This window comes from Gopherus evgoodei, chromosome 3 (assembly GCF_007399415.2).
Source record: "Gopherus evgoodei ecotype Sinaloan lineage chromosome 3, rGopEvg1_v1.p, whole genome shotgun sequence".
NCBI classification, from domain to species: Eukaryota; Metazoa; Chordata; order Testudines; family Testudinidae; genus Gopherus; species Gopherus evgoodei.
The window spans coordinates 144,146,999-144,162,555 of NC_044324.1; the positions used below are offsets into that span (position 1 = coordinate 144,146,999).

Sequence of the window (15,557 nt, forward strand, 5' to 3'; positions counted from 1 at the left end):
TAGCAAGCCTCTGAGTGCGAACCCCATTATAAATTAAAAACACTTTTAAATATATTTAACATCATTATAAATGCTGGATGCAAAGCAGGGTTTGGGGTGGAGGCTGACAGCTAGCGACTCTCCATGTAATAATCTCGCAATCCCTTGAGAGTCCCGACCCCCAGTTTGAGAACCCCTGGCCTAAAGCATCATTTCTGGCTCTTTCTCACCCATAGTCTGACCAAAATTTCTCATTTCTTTTATTTCATGGTTTAAGGGCTAAGGCTTGCCTGAGTGAGAATGCAGGGCATTGACTTAACCCCTGCAGTCCTGCCCACCATTTTCTTCCTTTATAATGCAATCTTCCCTCCGTACAGCAACAGCTATGTTGTAATATTTCCTCATGGTCAAAGATTTGGACAACCTCTTGCTGTTAAGAACACATAACATTATCATATCAAGCTTCTGGATTCTTCAAGTTGGTAAACTTTGTACCCTCAAGAGGTAGCAAATCCATTCTTTCACCACATGAAGAATTCTGAGTGTAGATTCAAATGTAGGTCTTGTGAGTGGTTACATATTGTCCTGCCAGCCTGCTGGAGCTGTCTGGACTTAAACAGTTCCTTTAAATGGTGAAGATATTCAAGTATTTCTGTTTTCAGTATTCTAGACTGTGCTAATAATATGGGGTGAACTCCTGGCCCTACTGATGACAATGGAAGTTTTGCCATTAACTTTAATGGATCTAGGATTTCACCCATGGTGTAGAGATCCCTTTATAGGAACAGCATGAACTGAAAAATAAGGCATAGTATAATAAATTACAAGCAAAGTATATTATATTTAAGTGTTTTGGAGTTGGATATTGAGAAATCAATGAACTGTTGTCTAAGGGACATAGAATATAAAACAAGTTTTCCAGAGGTACTGTGTTATTTCTGTCTTATTTCTGATAACTATGAATATTAATATAGTATATATGAAGAAAATCAACCAAAATTTTTGCACTTGGAAGACTGACTAAGAAACTGGTCATTCTGAAGCTGCACAGTGAATTACTGTAAAAGGTTTATTACTAGATTGTGAAACAAACTCAATTCAGTAGAAACTTGTTAGATGCATAACATCATTACATATACAATGTGTTTTAAACTGGTCTATGCCTTAGCAGGCAATCCATTTAGGAGACGATCAACAATAAATCAATGCCAGTTTTGCTATCTACTTAAATGGCTGTAGGATCACGCCTTTATATCAGTTTCTTCATTGGATTCAATCTTGAATTCCTTATTTCAGTTGACCTCATTGGGAGATTAACATAAATAAAAAGTGCAGAACTGAGCCTATTTCAGCCAATAAATGCTAAAAGCATGTTTGTTAATGTAAGTGGTTATGTATTCAATATGTGGTAGTTCTTATGAGTGAGATCAGCAAATCACTTGACATACATCATTGAACACCATACATCAGATGCTGGCAAACTTTGGTAACTACTGCCCTGTGCTGGATTTGAACTAGTGACATAGGATCCATGTCTCATTAGCAAGCCCCTGAACTACCAATCATGCCAATAAAGATTTATTTGCCATTCAGTATTGAACCTAATCAATCTGAATTGAGAACCAGGGAAGCTAGTAGGTGCTGACCACTTGAGAAAATCCAGCCACTTCACCTAAGTACCTAAATGGGAGTTGAGTACGACTGAAATCTGACCCAGGTTGTGGGTGCTGAGCATTACTAACAGAAAATCTAGTCCTTGATTTTTCCCAGTACCAGATATATCTGTGGGCCATTACTGCTGCTGCTGCTGCTGCTTTTTGCAGGGCATCTTTTCAGTGTGAGTGAGACATTTGAATGTTGTATTGAAGAACCAGGAAAAGATTCTATAAAAACTTCTTCTTTTAGAATTGAAAAAGGAAATGGCAAAATACAAAAATTGCCACCACCCACTTACCTGGTGTTATCTGTTAAAGCATACTGCAAACAAGCAGTACTACTTTTGGCCTAGGAATTTGTGATAGGTTTATTAGGAATTGAGGAATCTTTTGGGAAAAGAGGAGCCTAAACAGGAAGGATGAGCTTCACCTAAACCAAAACAGAACCAGATTGCTGGCACGTAAAATTAAAAAGGTCAGAAAGGAGTTTTTAAACTAAGGGCTGGTGGAAAGCCAAAAGGCGCAAAGGAGCACATAATTCAGACAGAGACATCCCACAGAGAGGGGATCTATTAATGAAGATTCTCAATATCCTAGTAAAGAGAGGATAGAATTTGATAAAGTACAGGTAGGAACTGAAGAGAAACAGTCAAATGAAAAAAGAGTCCCATTCAGTCACATCACATGAAGGCAGACAACTAAAAAGTGACTATTTTTAAAAGTGTTTGTATACAAATGCTAGAAGTTTAAATATTGAGATGGGCGAACTTGAGTGCCTGGTATTAAATGAGAATATTGATATAATAGGCATCCCAGAAACATGGTGGAATGATGATAATGAATGGGACACTGTAATACCAAGAATTACCTGCTTTCACAGCTAGAAAACAAGAGGGTGAGATGCTTAAGGCAGCTGGCTTCTATTTTTGATAGGTTCCAAATGCCAATATGAGTTTGTAATCCCTCTCCACCTCCCTCCCTCTTTTCCAGTCTGCTTCAAGACTCTGCTCTATGACGTCTCTAAGGTCAGCCAAAATTAGCACATTTATAAGCTCGCTCATTCTATAGCCGTTGCTATAGTTTTTCCATTTATCTTATCCCTGGAGTCATTTAGGATTCTTGATGAATTATGTATCAGAGTTTTTATTGTTCACTTTTGACAGGCAGATAAAATAAGATGTAAGAAGAAACTGTAATCAGAGCAAACAAAACTAATGAAAATAAGTGATGCAGGTCTTTGTTTCCCCCTAGTCTGTGGTGAGGGGAAATGGAAGCCAACAAAGACATGTACAATGCCATAAGTCCATCCTAAAAATAGCATAAGCAAACTTTAGCTGCAGCTACACATAGATATAGCGATCACAGATGGAAAAGTCCTATTAGGTCATCTAGTCCATGCCACAAGCTTGCTCACTCTAATACTTTGTTTTCTCTTGTTTTAAATGTCTTAAACAACTGGGCTTCCACCACTTCCTTGGGGAGACTGTTCTACAGCCAATCCATCTCAGTGTCAGGAAGTTTTCCCAATATTAAGCCTAAGTTTTTTTTGTTTGTTTTTGTTTCTTTTTCAGTTTCATCCCATTTCTTCTCTCTACCTTAAATTATGTCACCCTTACTGTTTATATCCTTAATTATACTAGTAATTGTTATAATGTTTTCCCCTTCATCATTGTTTGACTCACGATGAAAATTTAAATCTATATTTGTTGCTCTTGTCCTAAGCATCATCAGATTGCAAATATTTTACCAGTAACGAGGTGCCCAGACACAATGCGGTATAGCAGGTGTGACTTCCCCAGAGCAGCAGAGTGGGGAAGGTGGCTGAGCTGTGATGTGATGTCTTTGTGTACATGACTACCATACAAGGTATAACTGCATTCCCAGATGTCTTTTTCTAATATCAGTGACTGTTAGTTTTCTACAGAGACTATAGATATAACCCTTCTTGTTTTAAGAACTGATTTTAGGGTGAGTGATGGATGCCCTGCGCCATTATATCTGCATGCTGACTTCTTCAAAGTTTTTCTACAAGTTTAACCTTTAGATGAGCGAAGGAGACAAAGACACTACTCCATAACATTAATTTGATTGTCAACATGGGAAAATGCAGGCTCTCCACCTAATGGTTAGCTCATTTTTACATTCACAGGCGAAGTATCAACTCACCTATTATATGGTCTCTGGCTGATTGGAGAAATCCAGGAGAAAAGAGCTTCAGGCCATATACTGTGTAAATCGAAGGATTTTTGTCTTTAGATCCAGCATCTAGCAGCAAAATAAGGCCACACAAGATACAAAAATATACTGGTCTGCTGTACATTATGATTTGATTGTGTCCCTGGAAAAGACAAACAAATAAAATATTTCTTAATGTTGCACTTCATCTTCCTCTTTATATCCATGACAGTGGCTAAGCACTGCATAAAACTGATAGGGGGCAGAGACCAGGCAGTAAGTATTTTCTATACCATATTCCTGCTCTTCTTTTTGTCTTAGTTTCATCCATACGGGGTCAGTTCTTCGAGTCCTTCTTCTCCATTCTATTCGGTCTTGAAGCAGTTCCTCAAACTCCACAACTAGTCAATTCCTTTTGTTTGACACCCATTATTCTAGTTTTGGGACTTCCAACTCTACTCTTACTCTCCACTTCTAATTTTAACATCCTGTTTCCTCTATATTTTTCCAATGTTTTCACATGCCTAAATCACCTAAGCCCGGATTCCCTCAGTGTTTCTGTAATTGATACCACCTTTACACTTCCCCTAAATTGTTTGTTCTACTAATAGTAGATAAAAAGTGATTTTATCCACTTCTGAGTAGATTTTCAAAGGCACAAATGGCAATTACAGAGCAGGGTGCCTATCTGCCATTTTTGAGAGTAGCAGCCATGTTAGTCTGTATCCGCAAAAAGAACAGGAGTACTCGTGGCACCTTAGAGACTAACAAATTTATTTCAGCATAAGCTTTCGTGGGCTACAGCCCACTTCTTCTTATGCATAGAATGGAACACAGACAGGAGATATTTAAACATACAGAGAACATGAAAAGGTGGAAGTATGCATACCAACAGGAAGAGTCTAATCTGCCATTTGTGCCTTTGAAAATCTGCTCTTTCAGACCTTTTAAAAATAATACAGAATTGTACAGAAGTCATTACCATACTCTGAGAAAAACCTAGATCTAGCTGAATCTTGCTCTTTAATTTGCTGCTAACAACGTATAAAAGGAGTTTGGGGCTCTCACAGGCATAAAGCTTCAACAGGTATAAAGCTTCAACCTTCCTCCGTTAGAAAATTTTGTGTGTGATGTGTCTTATTGTAGATTTCAAGTGAAATGAGTTTAAAGGTCTTGATTTAAATGCCATTGGTAGATGCCTGGTCATTTTACAAAATTAATACACAGTTTGTCAGAACAAGCAGTTCCAGCTCAGAGAACACCTTCCAGCTCATCCTCTCCAATTCAGAAAGGGTAGGGATGGTACAAGGGAAGATTAACCCTTGAGTTCAAATATGGTTCTCTTTCACCTCTGATGGAGTGGTTTCCACTTCTCCTCTGCCTCTGTTTCGCTCTCTATTGCCACAATTACAGCTAGTTCCCTACTTTAATGTTGTTTTGGCTCTGCACCAGGAATCCTAGTACTGCTGCCCCTGCTGGGCCATATTCCTACATTTGAGAAGACAGGAAGGGACTCCAACCACTTCCAGACTTTCTGGGATAGACCCAGAAAAAAGACTTAGATTCAACATTGCAATGCCTTACTTTTAGTCACCCTGCCACCTAATAAAGTCTACAGCACCAATTTAAGTTCCCAAATTCCCTATACAATGCATGGAGAGAGTTAAGTATCTAAGAATGGGATCAACAAAAACTGACTAAGCTAACCAATGGGAGACCCCTCTGAAAGGAATTGCTCCTCTCCACTTCCCCCCAGTACTCCCTGATGCCACAAAAACGGTAGGCGCTGAGAGCAAGAGGGAGATACTGATCGGCAGGACCTGCCAGCGAGCAGGAGGCGCTGGGGAAGGGAGAGGTTCTGGTAGGGGGGCTGCTGGTGGCCACTGCTCGCCTCCTCACCCCCACCTCCTGCTCTCCTCCTCACCATCTGCCTGCCCACCTCCTCACCCCCTTCCACCTGCCACTCACCTCCTCCCCCTGCTTGTCCAGCCGCCTCCTGCTTCACCTCCCTACATGCTTCCTCATGGTTTTATGGAAGTGCAGGGGCCTCCAAAGCGCAGGGCCTTCCGGTCTTCCCGATTTGCTGTACCCAAGGGAGGCTCTGGGTCTCACCTCTCAAATGGAGTTAGGCACCTCCCTCTGCTCAGGATTTACAGCCATGAACCCTCTCCTGGAGTTAGGTATCTAAGTAATTTCTCACACAAAACAATGGAGGAGGAGAAGTTGGTGGTGGTACCCTGATAACCTTTAACCCAGTGGTTACAGTACTCACCCAGCATGTGGGTTACCCAGGTTCAAATTCCCCCTCTGCCTGATGCTGCTGTAGCCACTGGGCTAAAGATTACAGGGGGAGCAGGAGCATCACCACCTACATGGTTTTGTGACAGGCCTGATCTGGAAAGAGACCCCTACAAATGCCTACCAAATCAAATTGGTGAGATAAGCAGAGCAATGCCTAGTTTGAGGATTCCACTATAGCTTAAGCATGAGTTAGATGCCTGGGACTTAGATGACAGTGCACATGCAGAAATATAAGTGCCATGTGGACTTTATCAGTGGAACCATAGGCACCTAGGGAAGTTAGGTTTTGAAGATTTAAATTTTCAACTTAAGCACCTCAAGTTTCAGTTAGGCAGCTAAATCTCTTTTGGATTTAGCCCTCTGTCCCCTCCAACTGAAACAATCCTTGATTCAAAGCTGTGGGTGGGGCAGCCTATGAGCAGGAAGAGGGAGGGGAAGAAGTGCACCTGGAATGGTCACTCATCTCAATTCCCCCTGCTGCTAGCTCTTCAGGCAAAGGAAGAGTTGCTACTTGATGAGGCGACTGGGGGGGAGAGGAAGGGAGAAGAGAGTGAGAGAGATCGTCAAAAGCATCAGAAAAAAGCAAAAGGTAGTGACACTTCTACAGTGAAGTTGGTAGGCAAACTCCCATTGGTCTGGCTCACCCAGCTGCAAAGCTCTCGCTGCCTCTGTCCAGTTAGAGTATTAGCTGATATGACCCACTCAGAAGATAGCTTCATATTTATTTTTTTATTTTTACCTAATCTTGCAAACATACATGAGAATCAGGAATCTGTCTGTAAATCAGAGGTTCCTGCCACCTGTATTCTAAGTAATATACAGAAGTGTTTACAGTGGGCACCCTTCAACATTTATTTTTACCATTAGCCAAATCCTTAATGGGAATCTATTTCCTATATTATTGCAATGGGCATTGCCACGATCACCAACTGAGATGATGCCTTGCACAGCCTGCTTTCATGTCTTATTTCTTTGTTAATAAATTCACAGCTTAGTTAAAGTTTTGTCCTGGGAGTCCAACCTCAAGATTGCTCAGCTCAGACCCTAGATCTTCTCAAGAGAGAGAGTCACTGATACCTTGACAGCAATAACAAGCCACCTATCTGATAGATTTGGCAGAACTCAATCAACTCTTACTCTGAAGGATCAACACCAGCTAACAGGATTGGGTGTTTTGGGCAGACTCTACTAGTCAAATTTTACCTAATGATCAAAAGCTAAAAGGAAACATTTTTAAAACTGCCTCTGCATAATACTGTTACAACCTAGCTGGCTCATTACTGGGTAGTTTCCCCTCACCAAGGCTGAGCTGGAGGGAGGTACTGGATCACTGCACTGGGCCAGTGGGAGCCGCGATTGGCCAGACTTGCGGACGGGGCAGATAAATACACCGCCCAGCCCGCCAGAGGCTTTCCCTACACAAGCTGCGACCCCTGTTTGAGAAACCCTGATCTAGCCAGCAAAAGGCACTGCCTTGCCCAGTTTAACAACCAGCCAGTTGAGGCGCCATAATTCTTAGAGGACATTAAATTGAAGTGTCTAAGTCAGAGGGGATTGGAGCTGCGCTGAAGGCAGCACTCTGGGAGCTGGCTGCAGAGGGAAGGCTGGGGAACATGAGCCTGAGAACTAGGACCGCAAGCTGAGGGTTGGGCAGGAAACCTGTGGAGCCTAATGCTTGAAGCACTGACAGTGCTTGCCTCTGAGCTCACAGTAGACAGAGCACCCTACCAGACATCTAAGGGACAGGTGTTCATCACACACAGTGACATCCTGCAGTGTGGTCAGTTACACTACAGACGTGTGGCTATTTCCACATGCTCTAAACACTGTGGGGCCAAGCAACTGTGATGGAAATTCTAAGGGCAGGCACACCCAACATTTTCTGAATGTCCTTGCTTTTAGTCAGGCTAGAAATACCTTTAAAAACTCTCTTGCAATCCACCTAATCAGTATTTAAATTACTGGGGGGGCTTGTAGGGAAATAGGCCCCTTATTAATGGGCCATCTCACTTCTATCTTATGGTCCCCTTACTTCTCACTACTGTTTAAATTAAAGCAAGCCACTTGACATAGAGGGACCCACTACTTCCCCTCCCCCATAACTATTTGGAACTGCACAGAGAACACAAAAATGAAAACTCTTTTTTTTTTTAAAAAGTATTTTCCGACATTTAAATAATTCAGTTTATCACCCAGAAGATAGCTGAGTCTATTCTTTTCTTGTATCGGAATGTGGTTTGTCCATCACTAAAATACTGTACATTTTCATAAGGGGCTTCCTGACAGCTCTTTCAATACCAAGGTCTTTCCTCAGGCCTTATAAAAATTAAAATCCTGATTCCTTTCACTGTATCCTTACATTAATCTCCAATGTAGTCTGGGAAAAAACACATTATGTTTTGTTACCCAGAATGTCCTACCTTTGCTTTTTAAATGAACTCCTATAATTACAGTTCTGATTCAGCTCAGCTGGTCTTGGTCTTTTTTTTTTCTTCAATCAATCATTCTTTGTTTTTGTTTTTTTTAAAAAGCACTTCACTGAGAGCTGAACTAATGCCACCTCATTTGGGTTGAAAGCTCATCATATCTCACAAGCTAAGTCATGTCAGCACTTGGATGAGAGACCTCAAAGGAAAACGCAGATTTCTCCAGGAAGTGACTGATGGTATGGGTGATTTAATAGGTGGGACCTCTTTTCTCAAAACCAATTTTAAACATATGCCTTATGGTGCTGCTGAGTGGCACTGTGCTTTTGGAGGTGTTTTCTGAGGAAGCTTAAAAGTGAGGCGCTGCCCACTCTCTGTTATGAGAGATCCCAATGCATATTTTGCAAGAGTAAGTGTGTTAATCTTTGTTTCCTATCTCAGTTCCAACTTGGGTAACTATATTTTGCTTTAATTCCCTGTGCCGTTTCAGTCACTATAGTATTCTTCTTCCTGCCCTTAATCATTGTATAGTGACACTATGATGGTAAACAGCTGCAGCTTTCCTCCCCAGGAATGGCTCGATTTCAGCAGTGAGTGAAGCAATTCCTGTTTGTGTACTGAAGTATCATAGTAGTTTTGCCCGTGTAAGGATAGTTGGATCAAACTCATGGCTTGTGGGATTCTTTGAGACGAAAAGGACTACGTAAAATGTACCATATCACCAATATTATTCTATTTTTTCATCAACGTGAGTCATTTGACCATACACTAATGTGCTGCTGCCTGAGGTAGCATCCCCCATCAAGTGATGCCCTAAATGCCAATCTCTGATAGGAATGCTGCAGTGGAGGGTAAATAACCCCGTATATTTAGAACAAATTAAATGTCTTTCATTTACACGATTCAAGCTGGTTCCGAAACATTTCTGTGGGGTGAGAGATGGAGAAAATACCAGCAGATATTTAAAGAAAATATTAACAGCTCTTCTGACAGCAAGCTCAAGGGTAAATAGAACATTTTATACACTGGCAATTCAAAGGATGCCTTGAGTGTGAAAAGCCAAAATCAAAGTGACAAGGATTCAGGTTTGCCTTATAAAATGTTGCCGTAAACCCATCTGTATTTGCAAAATGTAATTTAAGTGAGCAACTCTTCTCTAGTAAAAGCACTTCTTCACAATCTGTTTTTTAATCTGGAAGAAGAGACAAAGTGATCATAATTTTTGGCCTTCAGCCAGGCTCATACTTTGGTATTAATATTGACTGACTTGTAATCGCTTTTGGGATCACTCAGTTAGCAAGGCAGCAGATTACTAGGAACTGGTGTGCTTACATTGCATCTTGGATTCAGGAAATGTGAATTAAGTCAAAGTGAAGCCTAGTTAGCATTTAGTCCTGGCCTCAATATTATACTAAAGGCTGCAATTTTCCCTCTCTCTTTTTCTCTTAAACAAGTTGTATGTCCATGAAAAACAAAGTAGAAACATAGGTATAATGGTAAAATTAGGAGTGTTTTCTAGTTGTCTTTAGAGTGTTATTGTTTTAGAGTGTTATTCATTTACCTTAGAGACAAACTGCATCCAAGAAAAACACTTAAAAAGCATTGAATTTTAGGAACAATTCCTCAGTGCCATGTGCACTGACAGCTAAAGACTATTTGAGCTTTGAGCTACATTTTTGTCTTTTATCTATTGAAATTTGGTACCCAAATTTTGACTTTAGCACAGTAACTACTGTAAGTCTTATGACTAGCTGGCCAGAGGTTTAGTTCCAAACAACCCTCAATCCCAAACAGATATATGATCATGCATAAATATGTTTACAGTATAGTTCTTTAAATTTTACTCCTGCTATTGAATATGTTGGAATGAGGTTTCCCGTGTAGTAGTCATAGCATTTTGGATTTATGGAGATCCTTTATCAGAGAATCTCTAAACAGTTTACAAAAGGTGGGTAAATACTATTTTTTCCATTTTACAGGCAAGGAAACTGAGGCACAGAGGGGGAAACTCAGGCTCATAGAGATTATCTAAAATCAGGCAGTGGGTCACTGGAACACAGTTAGGAGCAGCATTGTATCCACAAGGACCCCAATTTTGTAACACCTTGACTGTTGACTTTAGAGCTGGGAAAACATCAACAAAAACATTAATAAATATTCTCACTGACTCTAATCAGTGACAATTCACAGCCCTTAAATATTCACATTATGCTGACATTCATCTGAAGAGGATTTGTTTATATGAAATAGTTGTGAGTTCATCTTGGAAATCTCTGTGGATTTGCGATAGGACAAGAAGGAAGTTAGAGAAAAGAAAAAGCAGCAGCAGGGATGAGGATGTGATGGTGGGAGATGTCCAAAGGAGAAACAAGAGACGGTCCTCTGCTCTGGTAGTAATCCAGGCTTTTAAGTGCCTTTTAGGAGGCACCTAAAAATATAGCCATATGCCTGGAGAGCAGCCAGACAATCAAAAAAAGGAAGAAATACCCTATGGCATCCATCTGTTAAGGTGATATCCTGACATATTTGCCACTTGATGTCTCAAGGAGCAAATATTGCCTAGATCATGACAGACCACTCAAGCTCCCCAGTCATAGGGGACAAGCAGTAGCAGAGAAAGGGGTATTGCTGCTGATATGAGTGTTGAAGGAGAGCCTGTCAACTGTGCCTCACATGAGGGTGATTGCTCAACACTGAGAGGTTACTCTTGAGGTTGGGAAGTGGTTAATTGACAGGAGGTAGAAGTTCCTTGAAGAGATCCAATACCTGCTAATTCTCCTACAGCAGTACTTGCTGGAGAAAACAAGTTCCTGTTGTATCAACAACTGGAGGTGGACACATTAACGCTTTTCAGAGGTTTAAGGATTAGAGAAAAGCACATTCTCACCCCATGCCAGCTGGCTACAATGGGCATGCTCCCAGACCAGACAGCCTTCCATTGAAAAGGGATGCAGGGATTGCAGTTTATCATTGACACAAGGGAATTATAAACTTAAGGAATAATCTACAAAATATTACTTGCTTTGTACTGGTCAATTTCACCATAAGGAAATAACTTCATCCTGGTAAAGCTGGCCTGCCCTTGAGTCCTCCTGCAACATCTTTAGATTTAAAAAAAAAATTTTTTACTAGGATTACCTGGTTATATGTACAGCTGGTTGGCAAATTATTTTCCCCTGTGAAAAATTTGAAACCACTTTTTTAAAATTAATTTTGTGAAATTATTTGAAATTTTTAGGTTTTGGAGTCTGGGTGTCAAAAAATAAATAATAACTCCAAGCCTGATTATTATTATTTAAATTTTTTCAACAAAATATTCAACAAAAATAGTTGGTTTGTTTTTGTTTTTTATATTTGTTTTCCAGCTATTTTTGTTTAGCTGAAAAGCCATTTTTTCAATTAAAGATAAATTTGATGGGAAAATTTCAACCAGCTCTATGTAATGTTCTTCTCCTGTGTGGCTCTATTTCTGAAAGACACACAAAATGGGGAGGAGGGGAAGAAGAAGTCGGGGGGGAGGAGAGGGAGGAAGCATGTGTGTGTGTACACACATGTACGTACAAAGCAGGAAACTTCAAGGGGCTTATGAATGAAAGCCAAGTGTCTAAGCACGTGTTAGGTGGGAGTTACTTGCCTGAGCTAACCCAGTGCAGGGTGAGTGAAACTCAGGCCCTACCCTCTCTCAGAAAGTAGCATTAGAACTGTCAGCAGCAAGAATTAGGCAACTAAGTACTAAAAGCAGAGAACATTCCAAACTAAATGCCAAAGCAAAGCATAACAAAACTATTAAGAACATAACATTAAACACAAAAACTGAACATTAATCACATTAAATAAGCTCTACATTCTGTTCTGAAGCTCACTAACCTGAGACTCTGGCAGACAACTAGTTGGAAAAAATTTCAAAAGGCAGAAGCCATATATATCTACCTATCTAAAATGTACCCACCACCTTGGTATCTGACACTACTCTGCTGAGACCTCGGTTTTTTGTTCACAGAAGTAGGATCCCAGATGATTTCATTAGACTGCTTCTATGAGGCCTGCTGTGATATCTACCACAAAAATTTGCTCTGGACGGACATACAGGACTTTCAGGCTATTCAGCAACACCTTAAATTGCATCATGAAGTGAACAGGAAACCACTGTAGAGATCTGAGCACTCGCCTTATATGCTCATAGTGACACACTCCACACTAGCAGGGCCAGCTCTGGCTTTTTTGCCTCCCCAAGCAAAAAAGAAGGGGGGGGCGGGGGCGGAGTGGCAAAGCAGGGGGCGGACAAAAACATGGCACAGACGGAGCGGCAAAGCGGGGGGGGGCAGCAAAAAAACAGTGCAGCTGGCAAAGCAGAGGAAAAGAAACAAAACAAAAAACCCTACAGGGCAGCTGGAGCCAGGGTGCAGGAGGACTTCCTGTGCTGCAGGGTGTGCGCCCGGTCTAGTGGAGGGGAGAGGGAGGGGGCAGGAGCAGGGGGGGAGACGAGCGCTTCAGTGGGGCGCTCTCCGCGTGGCCCCGACTGCCGTGCCGCCTGCCAGAAGGGTTCCGGGCCGCTCCAGTCGGCAGGGAGGGAAGGACGCGGGCTGCCCTACTGAGTTGGCATACCAAAAAAGAAAAAAAAAAGTAGCCGTGTCGCCCGAGGTTTGACCAGAATGCCGCCCTATAGAATCTGCCACCCCAAGCACGAGCTTGCTCAGCTGGTGCCTGGAGCTGGTCTTGCACATTAGGCACAGGCATTCTACATCTCCTGACTAGATTAATAAATTCTAAGGCCAGAAGGGATCACTGTGAATATCTAGTCTGACTTCCTGTATAGCCCAGGCCATAGAACTTCCCCAAAATAATATCTAGAGCACGTCTTTTAGAAAAAAAATCCGATCTTGAATTAAAAATTGTCAGTGATGGAGAATCCACCACAACCCTTGGTAAATTGTTGCAATGGTTAATTATCCTCACTGTCAAAAATTTATTCTTTATTTCTTATTACTCTGGGCTGTCTTCAAGGACAGTCCTAAATAGAATCTGTTACAGTAGTATAGTTTCAAGATGACAAAGCCATGACCGACAACTGCAAGATATGCCTGAAAGAGATTGGAAAGAATGTTTGGAGTCTGCTAGAAGCCATAGATGATCAAAAGCACGAGGGGCCACTGTAGTCTGAGAATCCAAGAATAAGAATGGACCCAGAAGAACCCCCAGATTATCCCACTGCTCCCTAGCCTTGTTTGGAAAATGTCAGCTGCATTGTCATTCAGCTTTATAACATTGATCATTCTTTAATCTCCCTGCTGTTCTGCATCCTCTCATTAGCATCAAGCTATCTTTCTACTTTAACTTTAATGTAGCTATGTGAATTATGAAGCAGTACAGTATGGTATCCTTTCAAGCCTACTTGTTGTCTTATTTTTCATGATGCCAACTAATTCCAGCAAGCCTCCATTAATACATCTCATTTTATAAAATTTAATAACTTTTAAGTGATTATAATGCATAATGCAATACGGATTAAATCTTCTAGTTTAATTTATGTTAAATATAAACATGTTTCATGTTTAAAATGTTGAGTGAAAAGATACTATGAAAAAATATTTTACAGGCACTTCTTAATAAACCAAGGCTTGTGGGACGGTTGGGGAGGGAATCAGTTATATCATCACTTTGTTATAATACTGCATGACATGTAGAGTATAGTATGATGGATGATGTTATAACATTTTTACTATGACTGTAAAATTCTAGCCATGATATTGTATGAAAATATGCCTCAATAAAGCTTCATTAGTTATTTCGTCTTTGATACTACAAATAATTTAGGCTAGGATGTGATTATAATGAAGTTTTGATTATGCTGGTTACCACCCCTCTTAAAACAAATGTGCACATTATCAATGTTTGCATGTGCAAGTGATTTGATTACTGTTCACTTTATTGTGTGTAGAAATGTGTTAGTCGAACCAACAAATATGGTCTATTTTTGGCATCTTGAAAATTAGCTCTTTCCTGAGGTCTGAATATCTTTTAAAGTCCCTGGAAATAACATACACTACAAGAAATGGATTTGTAAACGAATGTTTATCAACACTGTCCAGTTTTCAGGTAGGCATGAATTGCCTGCAAATGTGCAATAGCTGAGCAATTCCATAAATTTCTAGGAATGATTGATGCAGGAAAGGAAACTAAGAATCCTTCAAGTTCACAATGGTAGAATTTACAACTATAAACTGCAAAGAACCCTGATTTAAAAATAAATTTATATTTCCAGTCTTCAAAATGACAGGCTAAAACTCACTATAAAAGGGAAAGAATCAAGGAGACGGAGCTGATTTGTAGTTCCCACCCTCACCACACCATTCCCAAGAGCAGCTTGCAAACAGCAGGTGCTCTTTTACCTAGCTGCAGACTTCCCAGAAGGTGAGAGAGCCCAAAATCAACAAACTGAAGGATAGGCACAGATCCTGAGTGAGTACACCCAATATTCTGACTTGGAGAAAAAGTTCAGTCCTCCTTCAACAGTTAGCAAACTCCTTCCCCCCGCCCCCTTATATTACATCACATTATGCTTCTAGATAAGGAAATCAACTGTACTGATTTTTGCTCATGCCCCTTACCTAGTACTGGTTGCCTTACATTACAGCTAACCAACTGATAAGTGTCAGAACACATCTCTTATTTGTTTAATGTACTGTATCCAATATCACACTGCCATTTCTTTCACTATCCTGGGAGCAATAGATGCACTGAATCTTTTCCCCTGGTGCACGTTATTTCTGGAAGACATATTCCTAGATAGGACAATCAGATGCCAGCAAACCAATGCATTTCCAACATAGAATCAGTATTTCTAATGTACTACTGCCCTGGAGATATGATTCAGAATACCAGAGCAGCTAATACTCGCAGTAAGACAGATCCTGCATATCTCTTCTCAATGTAACCTAATACACATACTGCTAGTGACAATATACAACAATACATTGCTAATACCTCAATTATACTTCTCCCAGTTATGGTACTTTGTGAA

At 40.7% G+C, this 15,557-nt stretch overlaps 1 protein-coding gene across 1 annotated transcript in view; it reads right to left on the bottom strand.

Moving 5' to 3' along the window:
* The window catches only part of PCNX2 (pecanex 2), a 248,327-nt gene that overhangs the window by 165,901 nt on the left and 66,869 nt on the right, over positions 1-15,557 (bottom strand). The window contains 1 exon segment of the mRNA XM_030556904.1: positions 3,801-3,972. Within this exon segment, the coding sequence (XP_030412764.1) occupies positions 3,801-3,972 (172 nt within the window).